This window comes from Solea senegalensis, linkage group LG5 (genome assembly GCF_019176455.1).
Source record: "Solea senegalensis isolate Sse05_10M linkage group LG5, IFAPA_SoseM_1, whole genome shotgun sequence".
Classification (NCBI taxonomy): Eukaryota; Metazoa; Chordata; class Actinopteri; order Pleuronectiformes; family Soleidae; genus Solea; species Solea senegalensis.
Window position 1 is genome coordinate 4,770,885 of NC_058025.1, and position 24,410 is coordinate 4,795,294.

A 24,410-nucleotide genomic window follows, 5' to 3' on the forward strand; every position below is an offset into this window, starting at 1 on the left:
ATACATATGATATGATATTATCACAATATTTATGTCAAGATACAATATTTCCACTAAGTTTAAGTCACGATATATCATGTGATTTTAGTCACAATATAATATTATCACAATATTTAAGTCATGGTATGATATTATTACGTTATTTAAGTCACAATACGATATTATCACAATATTTAAGTCACAATACAATAATATTGTGATATTTAAGCCACGATACAATATTATCACGATATTTAAGCCACAATACGGTATTGTCACGATATTACATTGATTTTTTTAAAAGTTTTATTTGTAAAATCAGTTAAAAAATATATGTGCTAAAAATAAATAAAAAAATATGTCTGTATACTATCACAATTTCACACTGTAGCGATTCCCCCCACTCCTAATATCACATCATTACAGTTTAATATGATTATTGATAATGACCAGTAACATCAGGCCTATATCACTCAATGTAATGTGTCGTTAAATCCATAGGGTGGTTATTGATTGATTGGCATGACATAGTGAAACAAAGCAATGACATAAGATGACAAGAACAGAACAGTGACGTCACAGCGCAGCATCATCATCAGCAGCAGCAGCAGCAGCAGCAGCGTCTCTGTCTGGCCTAAAAGTGGAAAAAGTGACTGAATTACATCTAATACCCGAGAGGTGACATCACTCCTCCAGATGAGGAGGCTGCGCCCTGATTGGTCGGCGGCCTCGGCCAATCACAGGACACACACATGGGAAGCGTTTAAAAAAGATTCAGAACAGCGTCGGAAAGTTCGAACCGAAGCTTCAGCAGCTGCACGGAGTCTCTCTGCGACAGAGAATAAGACAGGACAGAGACACGGAGACACGGATTTGTCCAGGATTGTGTGTGTGTGTGTGTGTGTGAGAGAGACTTTGGGACAGAGAGCTGCAGTAAACTGCTTGTCCATTTTTAAAGCCCTCCTCAGCTCCACTGACCGCACACAGCAGGATGTCAACACATTTCAGGAGCGGCCCTGCCTTCGGACTTTCTGCCGAGGTCAAGAGTAAAGTAAGTCGGATTTCACTTCACCTCACTGGCTTACATTCAAATCATGTGCAGCTGGAGCCTGAACTGCTTTAGATGGAGGTCAGAGGTCCACCAGAGGTCAGTGAAGATGGACACAGTAACACTCCCTGGTTTTAATGTAGTATGATAATAATATTCATATTCTGCTTCTAGACTTGAGTCTTGAATCACTAAGTTACAGAATATCAATAGTCAATATGAATAAATGCAAAAAAAATGGAAATAAAAGAGCAAATAAAGGAATGAAAGTCATACAAGCACTCAAACACACAATAAATGAATGAATGAAGGTTAAAAAGGGGAACTGATGAACGATAAAGGCAGTAACGCAACAGTGCAACTGTCAGAAAGTGTTTTATATATATGTGTATATGTGTTTATATATGAGCCTGTGAAATGATTTTTTTTTTTTTAAAGTGACTGATGTTTATTGTAGTTTTTAAGTAGTTTTTCAATTAACCAAGAATACAAAACAAACATTACTTTTCAAAGGAAAACAAAAGGGTCACACACTGATTGGGATTGTCAAGTTTTGGTTGTAGTGTGGAAGCTCACTGGATGTGGAAGATAGTGACCAGAGTATTGTTTTTACAAAGTGATTTAAAAGAGTTTTAGTGAAGTTGGAAGCTTCATCTCCTCTGGCAGGTTGTTTCAAATCAGCTCTGATGACAGAGAAACGATCTTGTCTTTACAGTATATGTTAGTTTAGGTCGTTTCACATGATAGTGCTGTATAAACTCTGGTGTGTAAAATCCTCAAAGAGCAGCGATATCAATCAAAAGTGACCAAACTACAGTGAGTGACTGTAACTCTTGTTCTTAAAGTGCATTGATGGCCCTGTTAAAACAACATAACGTTGACATAAAATGCCAAATTTAATGTTTAAACAGATGATAAAGTCAACATCATACGCGTTTGAAAACGGAGTTCATAGAGAGTGAGGTGTGCTTTCTATTTTTGAGTTAAAATCATTAAGACGCAGACATTCTAACATGATTTAGTCAGGACTCGGCTCCGGTGACTCTTGGATCACACGGTGTGGGAGGTGATTGTTTTGGAGCGAGTCTCGCGTCTCTGTGGCCAAGTTATTCGTGCTAATGTGAAAGGATCAGGACATTTTTAGTCTGTGGAAGTCTGACTTCCACTCGTCATTATTGTTCCCGGTTCATTTAAGAACCGACTGACTGGAAGTGGAAGATGGAACGTGTATCACGTCTGTAACGGCGTTTAAAGTGAGCTTACAGGGACTGAATTAAAAGTACTTCTGATGTGTTATGATCATCAGAAGTTATGAATAGATGTTATTATATGAACCAAATACACGTAAACATTGAGCAAGTGATGCCATGCTATGAGGATCTGTGTGTAAAAGAATGGAAGTGAAAATCAAAGATTTTACAACCACAGTGAACAGAAATGTAGTGATCCATCGCCATCCTCCATCAGTAACTATCTTAAGACTTCTGTGTTCAAAATCCTTTTATTTTGATTTACTGAAGTGGCACAAACTATGGCCAACAGGGCGGCAGAAGACCAACAGCTCCTGTGCCGCTGCAGGATAGAAACACTGATTTTCTCAATGGGGTTTGGTGTTGGAGACTGAGGTGATTACAAACTCCAATATCCAGCCACAAGTGGCTTATTATTTGAATCTGAATTGTCACTGACTGTTACCTTACGGAATCATTATAAAGGGGCAAACTATCCTTAAGATATCAAAGACTTAATCAGGCCTAGATTTGGTTTGATTGCATTATATGAAGTGGCTAAAATAGAAGGGTTTATTTCCCATGTGATTGTATGAAGTGTTGTGAGCCTTTTATATTTATATGAGGACTTGGGTCACACATGGAAGGGAGGGTTAATATGAGGGTAACATGTAACTCCACTGCTATCGTGACAGTAGTGACTCTGTTCAGTGGGATGAGTCAGAGCTGCCGACAGTTTTTGTTCCCAAAGGTCAGTCTGCGACTGTTCCGACACCCACATCATTGTCGTCCTTATTCTCCCAAAAGGGATGTGGTCTCTTCCCTTGAATGGTGCCGTCTATCTATCATCAGTGTTTTATTCCCTCACGGAGGCACCGGGCACTCTGTGAAACCCACATTCCTGTCATGACTGCTGTTGAGCAGCCACTGGGCTCTTAGTCAGGAATGAAGGTTTGAGATTTCAGTGCTGCGTTGTTTGTTATTTCGCTGCCAGCTCTGTGCCGCGTCCATAGAGGAGTGAACTCCCATTTGCTGAAGAATGGCGACTTTTTCCTTATGCGAGCGTCAGGGCTTTGTGGGTGAGCGACAGGTACAGCAGCGTGAGCTCGTGGCCTTGTATGGAGCGACTGGGCTCTGGCTTGGAACTTGAGAAAGTGTCCTTGAATCTAAACAGTTTACTCTGAAGTCAAGACACACACAACCCCGTCCTGACACAACGCAGGTGGACCTGAGACGGCAGATCCGTTTGAAACTCGCAAAAGAAATAGTGTCCGAAACAGGCGACGTCTGTCTGTGTATGTGGAGATTAACCACTTATCGGTTACTGACGTTTCGACAGATGCATTTACTCTGAGCCCACACACATTCCACTCTATATAAAGTGACATTAAGACACTTTGAAAGACAGTCATTCTAGGTCTTGCAGATTTAAAGGTGCATTAATATCTATGTATAAATCCAAGAGCTGCTTCTGTGGCACAAATTCATCTCTCTCTGTTCATCACATAAATATCAAACAGAAATATTGAACAGGTATTGCACTAGTTGCACAAATACACTCCATTTTCACATTTGATAGACTCAGAATGTTGGTGCTGCTTAATCTTCTGTGCCCAGTAGCTTGTGGTGTGGTGTGAGTGTGCTTTAAAAATAAATCACACAAATGTGACTCAACGTTAATTTCGAGATACTTGTGCCATAGTTGGTAGTGATATTATTGTGTATTTTATGTTCTATGTCTTTCAGAACACTTTTACAAGCACATGTAAAAAGCCTATGATTAACATATGAGATAGATAAACCAGTGTTTGCATAACTGTTAGGCTTGTGACTCTATAAACGCAGGGTCACATTGGGTCCTGTCCTCTAAATAAATGTATGAAATGCAAAAGAAATGTATTTACTATTTATGAATTTAGATAGCTGGACTTTGCCCTCTTCATTTACGTCAGTTGATCATCTCTCAACCTTACAAATGTACCTTATGTTTAACCCCTGTGTAGTTGTTTAAACACGTGACGCCACAACCAGTGAAAATACTCCTTATAAAAGTATTTTTATACTTGAAAAATTTACAAAATAAGACAGAATTGCTCCAAATTATCCAGTCTTACCCCCAGGTTATTAAAATACACATGTTTTGGCATCGAGGCTGTCTGTCCTGGGCCCTTCCCAGAGATGCTTGTTTTTTTGAGGATGCTTTGCAGCATAGGCAGTTGTTACCAGTGCTGGAAAAGTGATCTTTCTACAGAAGGGACGTGTATGTGGAGCTGCAGAGTGGAACAGCCAATAAGAGCACCCCCTATTATTATTATTATTATTATTAATATTATTATTATTATTGTTGTTATTATTAATATTATTGTTATTATTATTATTATTATTATTATTATTATTATTATTATTAATATTATAATAATAATAATTATAATTATTATTATTATTATTATTATAATTGGGTGCTATAGTCTTAATTTATTCTCAGATCACTTGATTTACATTATGCTGGAGGGTTATTATGGAATTATTAATCAATGAACAAGTGTCATTTAAGAGACAACTTCTGCTTATTATGGAATATTTTGAAAATGTATTTGTGCTTTTAACAGATTATTATATATATATATATATATATGTGTGTATATATATATATATATATGTGTGTGTGTATATATATATATGTGTATATACATATATATATATGTGTGTGTATATATATATATGTGTGTGTGTATATATATATATATGTGTGTATATACATATATATATATATATATGTGTATATATATATGTGTGTGTGTATATATATATATATATATATATATATATGTGTATATACATATATATATATATATATGTATATATATATATATATATAGAGAGAGAGAGAGAGAGAGAGAGATATATAGAGATATGTATATACATATGTGATAATGATGCATAAATGTTGCATAAATGTGTTGTATTAAGTGCTTGTGAGTGCATGAATAGCACAAACATTTTGTGTGGTCATCAAGAATCGAAACATTAATCACAAATGATCATTTCTTCGTTATAAAAGTCCTGGCGGATGATTTTGATCCGAGCATCAGGAGGTTTTTCGGTGTACAGCCTTACTTGGTCTGGTATGACCAGTAGCTTATGGTGGCTGGCTACTGTAGGCTTATGGCTACAGCTCTCTTTAGACAGATATTGCTTCAGTTCTGGCGCTGAGTTTGCTGTAGATGAGTGACTGTTCTTTAGCAAAACTTACACTGGTTTCCTTCATGGAAAGAGAATCTTAATGGACTTCCAAAGAAAATGGCACATTTGGGCAGAATATTTTTAATAGAAACCTTTTGTATTGTGTATTCGTTTGTGTCCGTGCTCCATCCCATCCCACAACTCACTCAAGTCAAACCTCGACAGGTAGCAGGACCTGTCCATGTTGGCCTGTTGTTATCAGACGGAGTTTGTCTGAATCGTCAACTCACTGTAAAAGGAAAGATTCTGGAAAACCCAATGGGAGAGAGAGCGAGAGAGTCAGAGAGTGAGAGAGAGAGTGAGAAATATGAGCTGGTCCTATTGCAGACGACGAGTAGGGCAGTCGGAGCGAGAGGGAGTGTTTGGGGAAAAGCTTTTTCTCCCAAGTTTGGTGTGATGGACTGGAAGCTATGCTATCCCTGCTGCTTTGAAAATACTTGTTTGTGTTGGCTGCCAATCCCAGACTGGGAAGACTTATCTGTAGAACATTCAGGAAGAAAGAAAGTGTGTGGGTGTGTGTTTGTGTGTGTTTGTGTGTGTGTGTGTGTGCGCTCGCAAAGGGGGAGCAGCCTGAAACCCCCGGTGCCAGAATTCAAAGTATTAGGGCAAAGTGTTTGTGCCAATAAGGAAATACATGGAGAGGAAAGAGAGGGAGACCAGTGTGTTTTTTCAAGTAGGAATGTCCACAGAGCTTTTTTGTTTTTCTTCCTGTTCTTTTTATAGGAACTTACAAAAAAAATTGAGATTTAGCTGAAAAAAAATATTTAGTAAATGTTTTCATCTCATGCTGTGAAAAGATTGCTCGTGTTTATTTGTAGTATTGTGAGGGTAAAGTATCGTCTCTGGGTTTTGGGGGCAACCAAATATATTAACGGCTATTAAAAGACCAAAAAATAAGAGTTTTTTGCAGAAACAAACCACAAACTGTAGCATTTTATTTTCCCATTTTGCAAATTCTGTCAATTTTCTTAAAGGTAAATAATAAAATTGTGTCTCGCTACTTCCGGAGACATAGTCCAGGGCAAAATGATAGTTTAGTTTCAAATGTGCAGACACTGCCATTCCTTTGATATTTATTTATATATATATATGTATATATGTATATATATATATATATATATATATATATATGTGTATATGTATATGTATATATATATGTATTTATATATATATATATATGTATATATATAATATGTATTTGAACAATCTTTAGTTGATTAAAAATAAATCCTTTCAAGTTAAATTCACTTAAGGGACTAAAACCTGCCATTGGGGAGAAGACTTTGGTTGAAATCCGCTTTCATCTTCTTTGTAATAAAACTCTGTGTATAAAGCAGAAGAAAAACATTCAAGTTTGACCTCTAATCTTTCCTCAGCTTGCAGGGAAGTACGACCCCCACAAGGAGGAAGAGCTGCGGCTGTGGATCGAGGATTTGACCGGGAAGAAGATGGGAGACCACTTCATGGAGAGCCTGAAGGACGGAGTCCTGCTGTGCGAGTGCGTGGACAGACACACGGACAGGAAGCTTGTAAAAAAAAAAACATAAAATGTAAATGTAAATCCCACGTTCTTGACTTCTGTCTCTCTCTCTGTAGACTGATTAACGTGATGCAGCCGGGTTCTGTGAAAAGGATCAACCACTCCCCTCAAAACTGGCACCAGGTACGAGCATTTTCCAGAGAGCGTAATTTACATTTCATAAAGAAGCTGCCATATCAGACTCAGCTCTGTGTGACATTTAATAAACTTTTACCGCGCTGAAAAACAACCCCATTAACTTAAAGGTTGATTTTAAAAATGAATTAACTTTGCTGCTAATGAACGGAGAGAATGAGTCATTAGAAACTTTATTTAGAATTACTTGGACAAGATAGTAGATCATATTTATTCTATTTGTTCCCCTTGTTCTGTAGTTTCTGAGGTCATAATCCTTCATTTGCTCGTACTAGAAGCTAGTTAGCTTAGCGTCGCATGAAAAGAAATGGGTAGAAAGAACGAAAAAAGCCACCATTGAAAATATATGAGCGCTACGTTATCAGTCGTCTCTCCACGCGGTCGTAAGTACCTTAACAGATTTTGTCCTCCTTCCTCCTTTTAGCTGGAAAACATCGGGAATTTTGTCCGCGCGATCACGGACTTCGGCCTGAGGCCACACGACATCTTTGAGGCCAACGATCTGTTTGAGAACGTGAACCACACTCAGGTCCAGTCCACACTCATCGCTCTGGCTGGAATGGTGAGGACACAACATAATACATAGTACAGTACGGTGACATGAACTCATGCCGTGACCTTAACTTAAACCGGGTCCAAGTGGAGCCACCAAACTGGATCTGTCATTTATTGAAGAACAGACTTAAAATATCAGTTTTTTAAGCAGTGTTATCACAAATTATAGATCATTTCTTCAACAATTCCAACTTTTAGAGCCCATCTGTCGCTCAACAGCACAAAAGAATAATGCTACGGAACATAAACGACTGTCATTTGTGTGATTTCTCTCTCAGGCCAAGTCCAAAGGCTTCCAGTCCAAATACGACTTAGGGGTGAAGTACGCCGAGAAGCAGCAGCGTCGCTTTGCTCCGGAGAAGCTGAAGGAGGGACGCAACGTCATAGGCCTGCAGGTCAGAATCAGCTAAACCACTCACGGACATGGTCATTGTAACTGTGCTCATGCGTGGGATTGCTGATGCGTCGTCTATAAACATCTGCCCTGCATTATTCATGTAGAGTAGAACTTTGCTCTAAGGCCGGGGACACACTGTCCCAGCAGTTGGCAGACGGGCTGGTGATTTCTGTCCCAGGCCTTCTTTGGAGCAGTGTGTGCGGCCCAGGATACATTTCAATAACTTTACAACAAATCCAGCCTCTTAAATCAGTGTCACCATCTGCTGTTTAGCTCCAGCCATTGACAAAACAAGGAGATGTGAGAATGACAAAGCAAGTAAACAACATCCTGTTGTTGTGTACACGACATCCTGTTCCATTCCCTCCTGGTTTCATTTAGACGTCGTTACTGTTACTGTCACGTAACGAGTTGATCCGTCCGAGTGACGAGAAACCGGCGTTGGCATTTATATGCGTCGCTTAATAGGTCATCAGCTTTTCAATACTGGATGCAGATTAGCACCACCTGCTGGTGAGGAAAGGCATTTCCACTCATGCAGGGACACAGCAGTCATGCTGGTTTAACATCTGTCCCCAGGAGACAGCGGCACACTTGCGGCTGTTATTTGCCGTTGACCAAAAAGACCTTTTTGCACAGAGAGTGTCTTCAGTGACGCAGCTGTATTTTGTGCTGTGTGTCTAGATGGGCACCAACAAGCTTGCCAGCCAAAAGGGCATGACGTCATACGGCACACGGCGCCATTTGTATGACGCCAAGATAGGCATGGACAACCCAGTGGACCAGTCTACCATCAGCCTACAGATGGGCACCAACAAAGGAGCCAGCCAGGTGAGAAAAGAGTCTCCATTCACATGGACATAATGTTCTTATTCATCGCTTTACTGGGGTAAAAACTCAGGATTAAATCATTTAAAGAGCACAGATGCTGTTATTATTGTCAACAAATCTCATTAGTGGCCAAAGCCAACATTAGTTCCTTTGGGCCATTGGAGCTTTAGAAGTAATGCATTTTTCCCCATGAACCAATATTTCATGAAACTGCTTTTTCTTTTGCTGTTTTATGAAATACTCTCGCATGTATTGTTATTAATCAGTAATAAAATGAGAGGGATTAGTTTCAGCTGCAGATTAATACACACTGTTGTAGCACTGAGGAGCCCGACGAGGAACACTGTGAAGTCCATGCATCGCTGGAATGACGACATAAGAATGTTATCGACAAATGATTTTAAGCATTTAGATAAACCATCAAAATTGTTACCTTAAAGTAACAGATTAGATTAGATGAGGTGAGATTATATTACATTACACGTTATTGATCCCACTTTGGGTGAATTCTCTTGTTGCTGTAGCAAATGGACAGATGTAACCAGGAAATGTTATAAAGATATTTACATAATAGAGAATATAGACCTTTCACTATGGACTGTACATGTACTGTGTCACTGACAGTATAATAGTCAGTGACATGACCGAAGGTTTAAATTGTACTTGAATATTTCAGTTATCTCTCGTCTTATTTATTTATCGTTTTATTATATATTATATTATATTATTATTATTATTATTATTATTGTAACTGCGTCTCGCTTTTTGTCCTCCAGTCCGGCATGACGGCTCCAGGGACCAGGAGACACATCTTTGACAAGAAGCTGGAGCTGGAGAACTGTGACACCACCACCATCTCTCTGCAGATGGGCACCAACAAAGTGGCCTCGCAGAAGGGCATGACCACCTACGGCCTGCCGCGCCAGGTGTTTGACAACAAGTACTGCGCCAACCCCACTGAGCCCTGCGACAACGGCAGTGAGCTGGAGTTTGACGGCTACAACCAGTACTCCGACTAAAGTGTGACTGTATGAGAACACGGACAGCTGCACCGCTCCACAACTGACTTTTATTTAACACTGATTGATATCAATGTCGTCTTTACTGCCCTTTTTTTTTTAATCTTAAACCTATTTTTTACTCTATTTTAGTAAAACAATAAAAGTGTTTACATTGACCTGACCTTAAAAAACTTTAATGCAGTGATCAACTTCTCCATCTCACTGCACTGGTAAGAAAAAAATACCCACAACACTCTGCAATTTAACAACCTTCAATATTTATAGATTTTTTTTGTTCTACTGCTTTTTCTACTCGCGTTGTAATTATACATTATTAATTATTAATGCCCCTCACTTCACCTCCCTTACCCCCAGACCAGTTTGAACACTGATGAAACAGAATTTGAAATTCCTCAAAAGGAAACATGTGACCGTGTGTTGGTGCTATTGAACTTTGACCCAGCTGGAACAACACCGGGGCCCCCCGCAGGCTCCAGGATTCCATTGCTCGGGGATGACGGATGCTCGGGTCCGCAGGTTTGCCCGGGGCGGATGATGCAGGAGGACTTGTTGCTTTGTGCGGACATTGCTTGGTTTTATGAGCACCTGCGCTGAGAAATCACCATGTTCACATCACAAGCCTGGTTAAAGAAATTCCCTTTTTGACACTTTTCAAGGATGTGACTTATGTGCAGCATGGGCTTTTATTTGAGCAATAAGGAAAAGTAGCACTTTTTTGTCAGACAATGCATTTTACAAGACAAAAGTAAATGTCGCTGCGTTGTGACGTCCAGGTCTCATGTCAAGGGTAAAGTTAGTCACCAGTCGTCTTTTCTTCCGTCCTCTAGGAAACTTTTTTTTTTGCTTTCTTGCTGTTGCTCCATTTGCACTTTAGCCGGCCTCACCTTGTGTGCAGTAAAACAGTGGTAGGATGTAACTAAGTACAGTTACTATGATAAAGTACTGAGATACTTAAATCTTTACTTCTTGTTTACCATCCTGTGCCGTTGTATCCTCCACTACATTTTCAGTCTTTTGTGTTTATTGAAAACCAGGTTTTACATACAAATTAAATCAATTTATAAAATACTTAATATAATAGTTGTTAAACCACTTTTCTACATACTGAAGCTTCATTTTTACACTGTGGCATTCCTACTGTTGCGTGTCCATATTGTGCGACTACTTTGCCCGCCACTGGTAAATGTAAGGCAGCACCAAAGCAGACAGACCTGTCTGCTGATGATTGCTGATAATTCTCCTTTTCAAGAGTCTGCATCGTACTGTTAACCCACCGAATGTCTTGAATGTAATGTTTTCTGGTTGTAAGTGCCACTGGTTGTCGCATGATTTGCTTTTCACACATTCAGGGTGCAGAAGTGTTTGATAAACTCAGGAGAGGAGGGTCAGACACGCGTGGTCTCACACTTCAAAACCTAAAATGACTGACTTTGAAGTAAATGGACCAGTGTATCTGAGCTCCTTGTCTCGTGAATGCATCACAGATATGGACATGTCGCAGAGTGCCATCTAGTGGGGAAAAGTACACATGCAGGTATGTGTTTTTGGTCCAATCAACGTAGGAATGTAGATTATTTGTTGTTGCTTTTTTTTTTTTTATATACCATTATTACCATCCTATGATATTAAGAAAGGCAATAATACTGAGTAAATTTATTGCAATATTTCATCTAATGTGTTTGCTTTGTTCCAACGACACTTCTTCTTTGTTAACCTTTTTTTTTTTTTAATATATGCCTTTCACGAAACATGACATTTGTGCAATAAAAACACTTCAAAAATATTTGCTTCTGCTTTCATAATTTTTTTCACAACATCAAATTACATAGTAAATGTCAGGTACACAGTAGTGTAGAACAAAAGTGTGGTGGTGGGGGAGGGGATTTAAATTTAGCAGTATAAATACAATCTAATCCAGAGAGATTGATTTGGCAATTTTTAAAAAGAAATTTTCAACCAGCAAAAAGTTTCAGTGCATTAGTGACAAAACATTACCTCACACTACGTGTTTTTCATCTATAAATCACAAATATTATGAAGGACATGGAATGTTTTGTACACTTAAAATTCAATGTTACACAGTAAAAATCTATGTAAAAAAAAGGACATAATACTAATCATAAGCAAATCACTGGAGAGCGGAGACAAACAATGTGGTGAGGCTACTGTTGGAACAACATGTCGACACTCTGGCCCAGCCAGAGGAAACACGTCATATTACAACATAATAAAACTAAAAAAGCTCATTCAAAGATGAGCAGCACGGTTCAGGCCAGACGAGTCACCAGACGGACGGGACGAGGCGTGTAAAAGTGAGGTCAGAGAAATGCAAAACGAGACTACTGATTGGCTGCTTCACAGGCATCGATCCAGTCACTGTAAACATCCACGGGCTCGGACAGATCTGACGAGGGGGAAAGTTAAGGGACATTCCAAGTGTTGACACACATGACACGTTAATACCCACACCAAGATAAAACACTGCTCTACTTTCTTACTTACACTGTCGTCTGCTGCTTTTGAATGTAAACAAAAAGCCTGTTGCATATCGTCAAACTGGTTCACGAAACACTGATTAAGCCTTTATATTATTAAAAGTGCCTTTTTCTAACCTGCGTTTCTAAACTACATGACCTTCGACAAATAAACAAACAAAACAGCGACAAGTGCAAACAAACAAACCTGATATCCATATCTGGTGTGATGTGTTAAAAAAAGGATACAGGTTATTGGCGTCTGGAACTCCTCCAAGCAAACACTACATGATATAATCCCTGTGTTGCGAGTTCGTTCCCTGAAAAAGAGCCGGCATTTTTATTACACATGATGCATTTGTTTCATATTTAAGGAAAACATTGTAATATTATGCACTCACATCTTGACATCACAGGATTTCTCATGGTTACAGAAGGGACAGGTGAACTGAGTGTCCAGGTTACCCGTCATTTTCTTCTTCGGGGGTGGTTTTCTCTTTGACTTTCTTCGCCCCATTTTATAATCTTTAATCTGTGATGTGAAACAATAATAACAGGAAGTTAAATGTGATTGTTCATGGCTTGACCACACACACACACTTCATTTACCTTGCACTGTCCTTGTAAGTCTTGCTAAAGTGCTGCTATTGCTTTATGCAGCAGTTACTGTACATTTCATGACTTTAGTCTATAAATCTATAAAGGTCACCTCTTTTAACTACATAATATGACTTATATCCAAACTCTTAAATGTCTCATTATAGTCATAGTCCAACTAAACCCCACACTCGTAGTTATTATTAATTCTTTCTAAAAAAAAAACATATTTAAAGTGCAACAAAAAACGACTGATGATAACTAAAGCGCCCAAAAGAACACACAGCTACTTGCTAGCGAGCTAACTCGCTAACAGGTGCTAGCACGTAGGTCAAACCTGCTCGTAATGTCGCTCTGAGACGACGTTCGGGTTAAAAGGCGAAGCTTGAGTGTGTGTTTCATCTTGGTTTAGTGACAGTGTGCGTGCACTTGCTGTGTGATGTGATTGTTGTCTTACCAAAGTGATGTGTCTCTCGCAGCGGAGGAGGAGGAGGAGGAGGATGCTTTGTGTTTTCAACGGGCTGCGGATGCTGCGTTTCTCTACGGCCTCCTCTGATTGGTTGGTTCATGAACAAGTCCAGGTTTTGATTGGCGAAGCAAAAATGATTGACAGCGCAAGTATCCAATAGCATGGCCCGTTTAGTAAGTTAGTTCCCTCCTCTATAGATAAATAGATACGCCTCTGTAACTCTGTATAAACACGCAGACATGTAAATGCCGCCTTTAAAAAGTAAATAGAAATAAATAGATACAGTAAATGTAGTTAAACTGGCAAACTACGTCCTTTAAAACAAGAAAAGATTCTTCATGAGATACAAGGCCGGTCCAAGCCTTTATGGGGCCCTAAGCTGGATTTGATTTTGGGGCCCCCCTCCACCAGTCACTCTTGTTTTTAGAGGGCAGTACAATCACAAGAATTATCCAGTATTCATTTCATATTCAAAGTGTATCAAACAAGTAAAGCAGTTTAATGACTTTGGTTTTCAAAATTTAAAAAATGAGCAATCTACAAAATCAAACCAAATAATTAAACACTATTTAGATATTTAAATATATTTAAAGTTATCTAGATTTCTTTAATATTTGAAGTCAAAGTCAAAGATCTGAAGTAAATAAATAAAAACAAAACCTATGAAATGACATTTCAGAGAAACTCTCATTAACATGACTGTTATCCAAAAAAAACAACTAGTTGACTCATTTATTCACCTGAGTGAATTATAAATATAGACCAGTTCGCTGGGGGAGGAAAATCAGCTAATAATATATTACCCAATAATAACACTGTGTGTTATAAATAATAAAAGTTCAGACAAAAACATCCATCATGGTAAGTCCGTAAGGGAAATGTGTAGATGAATTCACTGCCTAAACCCTCACTTGATTTATTGGTACTATTTAGTGTGTACTTTCAAACCCACAGAACTCCATGTAGCTTTGCAGATATAATGACAATATATATTAAGTATGAGCAGGTTTTATAATTCATTAATTCTTATGTTTCTTTACATTACTGTCTAGTGTTTATAATAAATCATCGAAGACAATTTCATGATCTGTTGGCTGTGTTTCCAGTTTCTCTGCACATAAGCATTTGCCTGGGCACACAACATCAAAATATCATTAATATTAATGAGATTTTTATTTTTTTTTTACAACTTTCTGAAATATGAAGACATACTACTTTTATATTTAATGACCTATCGAGAGCTATTATGGCTACGACAGTGTGAACGTTAGAATATAATATAAGAGAGGAGAGTTTTAAAGTCAGGAGAGAAAACAGATCCAAAACCCCTTGAGTGTGAGCTGCAGGGTGGGTTTAATTATTCATGACACCAACTTTCAGTCGCAAATTTATAATTGGAGAATTTAATTATTGATGAAGAGTCACTTCTCCCCATACACTCAGATTAAGGCCTCACCTCCTATAATAGAACATCCTCCTTAAACCATTAGAATATAATAAATCATAATAACTAATTAAGAGTAAATGTAAACTAGAAAAAACAAACAATAAATAACTAATATAAAAAAAAAATCAATAAACACAACAATAAATCGAGGAATGACAGATATAGCTGGAAAAAGAAAAGGTTTTTAAATATTATAAGATATTCATTTTCAGAGACGATCATTGGTCCGCCTGCTCCGGGGGCGTGGCTTATGGACATCATAACAACATGACCGAGGAAGTGGCTCGACTGGCTCAACCTTTGGATCATGCTAACGTTATACGTCTGAATTAAGCTATTAGCTGGTAAAGGAAACAAAGGTAAGTGTACGTTTATTTTTATTTTTCCTTTCTAAGTTCAGTGAATAGTGAGTTAAAAATGCATACAACGCAGAATGAAGACGTAAACGCTGCTGAGGTAATGACGTGTTTCCACTCTCCCAGCGTTACCCAACAGGTCGCAGCTAAAGTTGGTTAGCTGCGACCTGTTGACACGGAGCACGTTTAACGTTGCTCGTCCTCTTATTTACCTTCATCCCGCCATGTTCACACAGCAGTGGATACGTTTTTAAAATGGGAAGAAGTGAAATGTGTGTCTGCCTCTGCTCTCTTATCTCTCCCTGCGGACTTTATTTCTAGCCTCCCAGTTGCATGACATTGTAGCCTTTTTCAACAGAGACTATGAGAATGAGATCACTCACTGACGACATGGATCATTAAATCCTCACTAATCTACGATCCTATCACGTCAATCCTGCACCGTCTTAAACACTACTCTCTCCATTGAAGCCTGGATGTAGCAACACATCCAAAAGTCCATAAAAATGCCATTACTGTATGTCGAGTGTAAAAAAGAATACAGACATTACAGCCGTCACGTGCATGTGGAGCAGATGTCCGTTGTACAGCGTGGACCTAATGAGCCGTGAATGATATGAAAGGCAAGTGGAGATGCCTGCGCCTCTCTGTTCAGGGGGAAGATGTTGGCTGAGGACACATCTGGTACCTGCCCCCTCCTCACTGCACCTGCACAGACATCCAACTCCAACTTTGCCATTTCTACCCATCTGATGCTCATCGATATGCAAACACAGCTTTATCTTATTTTCAGGTCAAATTAATCCTTTTTTTTTTGCAGAGATTTTGATAAAAGGATTTCAGGGACCACTCAAAAAGATGCAAATGTATTCTCGACACATTAGTTACTGCATGATAGAAAAGCGAAGGACATGTGAAAGGATTATGGAGTAAAAACGTGCACACAAGCCTTAGTTTCATAACTAACTCATAACAAAAATCATCATCAGTTCACTGCAAGTTCACCGCAGCTGCTCTGACAGTGCGCTACCGCCTTGGCCAGCTCAGATGTCATTGTCCTGAAAACGTTGAACGTAGCTGGATGTAAGATGTAACACACGGGGAAAGAAAAAACTAACTCTGACACTTCTATCTAAAATCCCTACAGATGAGGAAATGAGAAGAGAACGAGAAGAAGAACAGAAAGAGGAGCAGGCTCCTGCTGTGAGGCTGCAGGTGCTGCTGATAAAGAGGAAGAGAGAGCGAGAGAGGGGTGAAGGACTGCTGCTGAACTACAGCCCTCTGTTTATGTGGTATACAGGGCTGGGCGATATAGCAATAAATCTTATTAGAAAATACTTTTTTATATCTAATATCAGTCAACATCAATATATATCACAATATAAATCACAACAATATATATACACAATATCAAGCTTAAAGCTTTCTATGTACAAAAAATCGGATTTTACAAGGTTAGAATTAGGGTTACAGGGTCTAAGTCACCTGCCGTTTAACCTTTTTATGGTAAACTAATCAATAATAATCCTTTATTAAAATATTGGGACACTGGCACAGGTAATTATGTATGTCAGGCTTACTTTTTGGAATACACCATCAAGGCTGGAGATTATGTCTGACAATGAATAAAAGAAGTGCCTGAAACTTATATTTTAACAATTACTCAATTGACTTCATTCACTGCTCCAATATAGGACAAAAGGTTACAGCCGAAATATGGAGAGGGTGATGAGGACAATAGAATATGAAGGTGAATGAGGAAAAAGAGGTTGGAGAGAGTAAAGGATGAAAGAGAGATTATAGATGACGCACTGGAGCACAGCTCTAGAAACCAAGGCAGATAATCTCAAGACGGAGTCATGGAAATGGATGGTGGTCAGCTACTCGCCCACTGGTCTCCAACCAGCTCTGTCAGGGGCACAGATGACCCCAAAACCAGAAAGTTTCCCTGCTGTCATCCACCTCCTGAGACCACCACGGTACTGACCCAATTTACACTGATTGATCTCCATCCAGCCTCTCAAATGTGACCTTTTCTCCACCACACTGCTCGATTTTTTTTTTTGGATTGCAATTTTCCCCGTCACAAAAACAAGTTGACAGCTACAGCGGTCGCAATTATAGTACAGAGAACAACGGGAAACATCCCTCACCTTTCCCACTTTGCAAGGCATCACAGTTGTCAGATATAACAAACCCCACGGTTTCTCAGCACGCTGAGCAGTAAGTCAGGCGCACGTGATGTAATAATCTGTGTATGGACATGTGTCAGGGTGTTTGTAACAAGTGCGGGGCTGGGCAGATATGCAGCCGCTTACGCAGCTGTGACCCTTACGGTAAGCGGCGCGACGCAGGGTAGCTCGCTAATAAACTCTAAACGCAACACAGTGAAAACTCAATTTTATACCATTACGTAATGAGCTGAACCAAAATTGACCAACGGTGGAAATGGGGGCTTTAAAGTGATTTTGAGAAATAGCAGCGTGCTGAAATAACGTGTCATTTATTAATCATGGAGTTCTCCGTTTAGCGTAGCATTCTTTATTATTATTATTGTTGTATTGTCATTATTGTCATAGCAGCAGCAAGCCACAGCTGCATCCCCCATTATCATTAGAGTCACTAATTGCACCATCATTGCCATCTTCAGGTGGGTAAACAACTGTGATTGCCGGGCGCCACACAGCATAACATCTGCAACTAGATTTGAAACCCACATCCATCCATCCACCCATCCATCCATCCATCGGTCCATCAAGGCAAAGACATGTTCAGATACAAGAAGAAAGAAATCACTGGAGGCCTTGGACCAGCCTGTGTAGTCCCAAACGATCCTCTCCTGTCCAGGCAGCATCACTGAGTTAGAGTGAGTGGCCCTGCTCCAGCATGTTGAATAATGAATTAGAGGCTGATATCCTGTGACGGAGACTGGGAGAGAGCACTTCCTCCCTGGGCCAGAGTGGGGCTTGAATACCCGTGAATAATACATGGCCAAAAGTGGGTCTGTTGAAATGACTCAATACTGGCAGTCAAGTGCGAGATTATCTTTCCACGGTTATGAAAATATTGCAGCCCTCGTAACACAATAGGAGAGGCGGTAAAGACGATCGTATGCGAGGAGGCTCACAGTCACTGCTCCGTATGAACTATCCGTTATCAAACTTGTTCTGGACGCCGCGAGTTGTTCCTTAAATGCTGAACCAAAAAAAAAAACCCCGACCGAGCCTGGTTCAATCATGTTCTGAGGAGAGATAACATTTCATCCATTCAGATTGCAACCTAGGTCGGGTTCAAAGCTGCAATTTATAACTTTTGATGACAGTTGTTGTTAGTGTGTTTATTCCGTCTCGGTTTGGTCCAGTAGAACTCACTTCTGAAACTTTTCTTTGTGTTTTCTGTCACACTACAACCCGCTTGCACTTCACTAGCTTCATGATGCCGTTTGCCTCCATTTGTCTTGACACAGAACAGGTCACTTCCTGTGTGCAGCGCGGGAATGTCGTGGAGAGAGAGGATTATTTTCAGAATCAGTTCATCGGTCGATAATTTTCTCTATTAATCGAGTTAATAGTCAGTTAATCGTGATCGGTGTTTCTCAAACCTGTAATTGATGATGTTCTCCAATGTCTTGTAGAGCAAATAAAACCCGAAAATATTCACATTTAAGAAGCTGAAAAATCAGAAAGCTTGTTTTAATATTGAACATACACTCAAAAAGTTTATCAAAATAAGTTTAAAAGTTATGCATTACAGTTTTAAATGTATTAGCAGTACTTTTCACTGAAAGTGGGCTAATAAGTGTGACTTGACTTCCATTCAGCATGGCATGACCAAACTTGCAGCCCCACTACCCCTGCCTTCTGTTTCTCCTTTTTTACCCCCATGTTTCATCATGGGGTTCTAGTTACACAAATGTGGAAAACTAATAATCACAGCACCTGTCTTTTCAAACAAAAATAAATCTTCCCCGGACAGAGTTATGATATATTTACTTATCTTTATAAAGTTGTCAATTTACACATTCAAAAATGGATTTGCTGCCTCCCACAAGACTAACTGGGGCCCTCCGTCTCTCACTGGGCCAAGTCAGCCTCCAAGAAAGCTGGAAACCGCAGGCTTCTTGCTCTGCCCCAGCTCTCCCAGCTAACCGCTAATCCATGTGTTTGATACATTAGACGCTCTGCTTGGCTTTGTTCTGTCGGGATGTGCCGTCCCTTCTCCTGCCAAGTCTCCCTCTTTCCCCTCAACTATCTCTCTTGGTGTGCTCCCCTCCTGCTCCTGCTGCAGTCCAGAGGATTATGCCAGAGTCCATGGGATTTATCTAATTGTGTTTAATTAGGGCTGGGTCAGGCCAGAGTCACACAGCTCAGGCTGTTGGATTCATTGGAAGCAGAGACTTTGGAGTATAAACCCCCCTCCTCCTCTATAAGTCTGGCAGGTGGGCTCGGGTAAGGTGAGCAAGAGTGGATGAAGGTGGAGGAGTGAGGAGGAAGAGAGCAAACGATAGAGGGCAGCGAGAGGCGGAAGACAGGAATCAGTGAGGCGGCAGCGGCCCGTGTGTCGGGTTCCCCCCCAAAGGGGAAATCGATTGCCTCCCTGTTCCCGAGACCTCTCGCTTCTCCATGCTTTTCTCCGTGACACCGAGCTGCGGGGAGACGTTACTCACTGCGCCCTCGGTCGGGGCTTAAGCGGATTGTGGGTCAGGAAGTCTTCCCTTTGGCATGATGCACTCTGTCCCGGCTAAAATGAATTCTCTGCTGGAGAGTATTAACAGCGAGCAGCCTCTTGCTCCTCAGCGCTGAGGACTAACGCTGGCTCAGAAAGAGACAAACGCACAGGGAGGGAAAGTACTTGTGTCTTTGATTTCCGTCCACTAAAGACGTAAGTCCACTAAGAGCTTTTAACGCTCACTGTATCTGGGTTACTTGGATTCCATTTTGCCACATTAGAGTCCCTTCATAATTCACCTACAGATGGTGCGTTCATCTCATGTAGAGAATACCTGTCATCCTTTTCTCAGTCCACTACATCACAGCCGTGTAAGACTGATCTAAGATGTAACCATAGGAACTGAATCAAGTGCTTAATGACTCTCATTTCTCATCAAAAGAGAAGCATATACATACATCCCCCCCCCTTCCCCGTGCCCCCGCCCCATCAAATCATTCAGTGAACCGCTATTGAGCACAGAAAGCACCCCATGTAAAAATCCAGCAATGCATCAAAGACAAATGTTTATCCTTGTAAAGGAGCTGTCATGTTAAATCTCCCGAGCGCTTTCTCCTGTTACAGACAAAATGAATCTGCTCGCCTCATAATGAGCCCTTATTATGGCATTGTGTTTATGTTGGGTGAAACAAATTGTTATTCCTGTGGGGAGGGCTGCAAGAAAAAAAAATGTGTATGCAATTTGTGCACCACAGCATTGTCATCAGGAGTTACTGTAAAAGCGGCCAGCCTCTGAAACATAAGCTGTTGACGCACACACGAGAAAAAAAAAAAACAGTAGCCAAACCATAATAAAAACGTGTTCTGAGGCCCATAAAGGCATAAAATGTAATGAAACACTGCTGTTTGCTGTTATCTTGATTTACATCAGAACTGTGAACTAAGACATGTGCTCCAATTGACAAATCTATAGTGTATATAGTGAGGAGGGGTTCTATTGCCGTGTTTCCATCATGCTAAGGTTCACTTTGGAACAGTCAGGGCTGCTTATTTTTGTACTATTTCTCACTCATCTTCTCAGCTTTAGGGTCGCTGGGGTCAATCCCAGCTGACATAGGGCAAAAGGCGGGGTACAGGTCGCCAGTCCATCACAGGGCCACTTGGAGACAGAGAACCATTCACTCTCACACCTCAATTTAGAGTGTCCAACTTGCCTAATCCCCAAATCTGCCTGTTTTCGAACCGTATCGTACCAAACTGTTCCACAAATATACAATTACTTTGAAAAACATTTGGGAAAACTGATCACAGACGTGCTGAAAAACCCAACAAAAATGACCAAGAAGATTAGTACATAACAACATACTGTATGTTTGTGGAATTCTGATGAAATTTCAGCACATTTGGCTCAATCCAAATAACTGCAAGAGTCTAACCAAACTACATAAGCCAATGTTTTGATTCAGCAAGAGAGACAGATGGCCAATGACAGCCAATGCTGGTACACTCTGGACAGGTCGCCAGTCCATCACAGGGCCACATAGAGACAAACGACCATTCTCTCTCACACCTATGGTCAATTTAGAGCGTCCAATTTTGCCCAATCCCCAAATCTGCATGTTTTTGGATCATACCGTACCATAAATAGACAATTATTTTGAGAAACATCCGATCACAGACGTGCTGAAAAACCCAACAAAAATGACCAAGAAGATTAGTACATAACAACATACTGTATGTCTCTCGTCCAAGATGAAATTTCAGCACATTTGGCTCAGTCCAAATAACTGCACGAGTCTAATAAAACTCCATAACCCAATGTTTTGATTCAGCAAGAGCGACAGATGGCCAATGACAGCCAATGCTATCAACCTCGATTGACTCAACAAAAAAAAAAACTCCCACAATTACTCTCTATACCTCTTAATCACAATGACCCATAACAGGATCCAGGGCACTTCACTGGACCCAGAGACGGTTCACTGCACAATTATTCATATCGCAGCTGAACAAGAGCAATGAATGGAATGGCTGGGAGTGAATAATTATAGGGGCAGGCAGCGGTGGCTCTAAATGCCACAAGCTGAGCGATTAAGTAGTAGCCTTGTATCCACAGTAACCTTTCAACAGAAAAGTAATAATGTGGCCCCATCTGATCAGAGAGGGAGCGACGGAGAGAGCAGAGAGAAGGTGTCCAACACCTTTGTGACCAAGAGAACACTGAACATGATAAGTCATTTGAAGGAATATATTATTAATATATTAAAAAAATCTTTGTAGACCCAGTGTGTAGCATAAATAAACTACATATAATTATATTTGTTTATCGCAACCTGCAGTCTCACCATTAGATGGCACTAATTTGACATTCAGCCTGTTACTGTAATTATTTCTGTCTGTTCTTTCTTTATTTACAGTCTAATTTTGCGTCACATATACATTTATCATGAACATTTATTGTTCCATATCAAAACAGGCACTTTTATTTTGAAATATTACCAGAAAAATATTATTTTCGATGTAAATCGTGTAATATTGTGACATTGTTTGACTGAACAGTTGTTTTTTTTCTCCCCCAGGTCATTTGAGTTTGAGGCCCCTGCTGTAGATGCTAGGACCTCTGACTTACCTATAACACTTGCACGTATCCCGTCATAAAGAAGAGATGTGGGGAGTGTCAGCGGGGGGTGGGTTCCATCACATGAAACCTGAGATGGAAAAAATGAATAAAACTTTATTATTCATCACAGGACGGGCGGTGTGAACGACTGAACACAATATATCCATTTGCATCACCCTAACAACTCTGTCATCCCCGGCATTAAGAATTGAGCTCTATATAATCATATATTGAACTCTTTCTTTGATTTTAACTTTTCTAGCGACTAAATGTAATCATGTTATGTCTGGATACTTGCTCTATACTCTATATATTAACGTTATTTTTAATCTAACACCTTCATTATTTACATTTTACACCACTGGACACAGGGACACCATGTCTTACAATATTGAGTTTAACCACAGTAAGTGCTTAATTAGTGAGGTACGTGGGCAAGCCTTGGCTGACTTTTCGCTGCCCTTTTCACTGGTTCCAGGCGACCACACAGCTCGCTGCACAAAGAGGTGAGAGATGGTTTTAAGTGTCTACGAGAATAAATAATATTTATTTAAATCCCAAGTCATGAAAGTAGAAAATGTAACATGGAAAACGAGGTCGGTCTTCTTGCAGCACCTGTTCAACATATGTTCCAATATTGTTGCTATACTGTCATTGATAATGCAGAGCGTTAAATTCCAAGTAAATCTATATATAGGCACAGAAAGTAAGTCTAAGAAGAAGAGAATGTATTCAACAATACAGCATCTAAAGAGTGAAACTGGATGTACAGTTGTTTTCTATGTATAAGTCACCTTTGTGGACTGATATTGCAAAGTTTTTTTTTTTTTTTTGTCCTGATGGCCTGAGGTAAAAGTGGGACACAGCCAGACTTAAATTAGAGGCAGTTGCATGCGTGCACATAACATTGAGGCTGGTTGCCTAGTCACAGTGGAACACAGCGCTGCTTCCTGGTCCCTGGGAGTGGACTGGAGATGCTGACTCAGCCAAATCCCTCAGCTGCAGGCTGGAATTGGCCCCCAGGAGCACAACGTCTGACCCACATAACTCAACACCAGGTATACAATACAACGCACACGCACGGCAAGTTTCGCAGCACTTCACTTGCGGTTAAGCTCGCGCTTCTGATAACTCTGCTCTGCGGCGCTCGACCCGCAAATAAAGCTCAGGATTTTCACCGCGTTGAATATTGCGCAAAACAAATGCCCCCGGCAGTGTGTGGCGAAATCACACATGTCTAAAATAAGCTGTCCCGACTTGGCCAGTGACATTAAAATGCAGGAATAATCACCATGTTTGTTCAGAATGTGTAATTTGTGAACCAGCTTGCAGTTTTCAGTGTAGTACTTTGTTCATGTAGCAGCTCAAAATCCTACATTGGTCATATTCTGGTCAATTGCACATAGCCAGATGCGCGCACACACAGAAAGTGCAGTCAGGTCTGTGGTGACCTGAGGCTTACTTGCCCATGGCAGCGGACCAATGCGACCATTGCCTCCCATTAACCTCCTCCAAAGAGAGAGGAGAGGTCTGCAAACAGACACATTTAGAGGTGTACTGCTGGGGCTCGGCGAGCTTTCTGCTCTGGCTTTGTTCCACCTTCTGAGGCAGTGCTTGCAGGCTATCAGTAACCTGGCAACAGGTTAGGTGCTCTGCACTTATTATATGTTTTTACGGATAAATAAAGTATTTGCCAGATGGAGAAAAAAACAAACAAACAGGTAAGATCACAAAACAGGGATTAAATTGATTAGAACCATAGTTCCTATAAAACTAACAAAAAAACAGAAGTACTGTTCT

The 24,410-nt window shown here is 40.1% G+C and overlaps 2 protein-coding genes across 2 annotated transcripts; one reads left to right on the forward strand and one right to left on the reverse strand.

Annotated features, from left to right (window-relative positions):
* Positions 1 to 774: 774 nt before the first annotated feature.
* LOC122770187 (calponin-1-like) lies at positions 775 to 11,762 on the forward strand. Its single transcript, XM_044027203.1, has 7 exons — positions 775 to 1,030; positions 6,876 to 6,997; positions 7,096 to 7,162; positions 7,599 to 7,736; positions 8,008 to 8,124; positions 8,811 to 8,957; positions 9,734 to 11,762. Exons 1-7 carry the CDS (start codon positions 971 to 973, stop codon positions 9,974 to 9,976), a joined length of 894 nt encoding a protein of 297 aa, XP_043883138.1. The 5' UTR covers positions 775 to 970; the 3' UTR covers positions 9,977 to 11,762.
* On the reverse strand, positions 11,763 to 13,565 carry LOC122770188 (transcription elongation factor 1 homolog). The gene is made up of 4 exons (XM_044027204.1): positions 13,508 to 13,565; positions 12,855 to 12,985; positions 12,703 to 12,773; positions 11,763 to 12,383 (listed from the first exon to the last, which is right to left on the reverse strand). Exons 2-4 carry the CDS (start codon positions 12,968 to 12,970, stop codon positions 12,319 to 12,321), a joined length of 252 nt encoding a protein of 83 aa, XP_043883139.1. The 5' UTR covers positions 12,971 to 12,985; positions 13,508 to 13,565; the 3' UTR covers positions 11,763 to 12,318.
* Positions 13,566 to 24,410: the final 10,845 nt, after the last annotated feature.

What these genes read in the sequence shown, in the direction of transcription:
- LOC122770187 (XM_044027203.1), top strand. Translation starts at nt 971, where the DNA reads ATGTCAACACATTTCAGGAGCGGCCCTGCCTTCGGACTTTCTGCCGAG. An exon ending in CTGCCGAGGTCAAGAGTAAA is followed by an intron (nt 1,031 to 6,875) that starts GTAAGTCGGATT and finishes ATCTTTCCTCAG; the next exon opens with CTTGCAGGGAAGTACGACCC. An exon ending in GACGGAGTCCTGCTGTGCGA is followed by an intron (nt 6,998 to 7,095) that starts GTGCGTGGACAG and finishes CTCTCTCTGTAG; the next exon opens with ACTGATTAACGTGATGCAGC.
- LOC122770188 (XM_044027204.1), bottom strand. Translation starts at nt 12,970, where the DNA reads ATGGGGCGAAGAAAGTCAAAGAGAAAACCACCCCCGAAGAAGAAAATG. An exon ending in AAATCCTGTGATGTCAAGAT is followed by an intron (nt 12,774 to 12,854) that starts GTGAGTGCATAA and finishes GCTCTTTTTCAG; the next exon opens with GGAACGAACTCGCAACACAG. An exon ending in GTTCCAGACGCCAATAACCT is followed by an intron (nt 12,384 to 12,702) that starts GTATCCTTTTTT and finishes CCCCCTCGTCAG; the next exon opens with ATCTGTCCGAGCCCGTGGAT.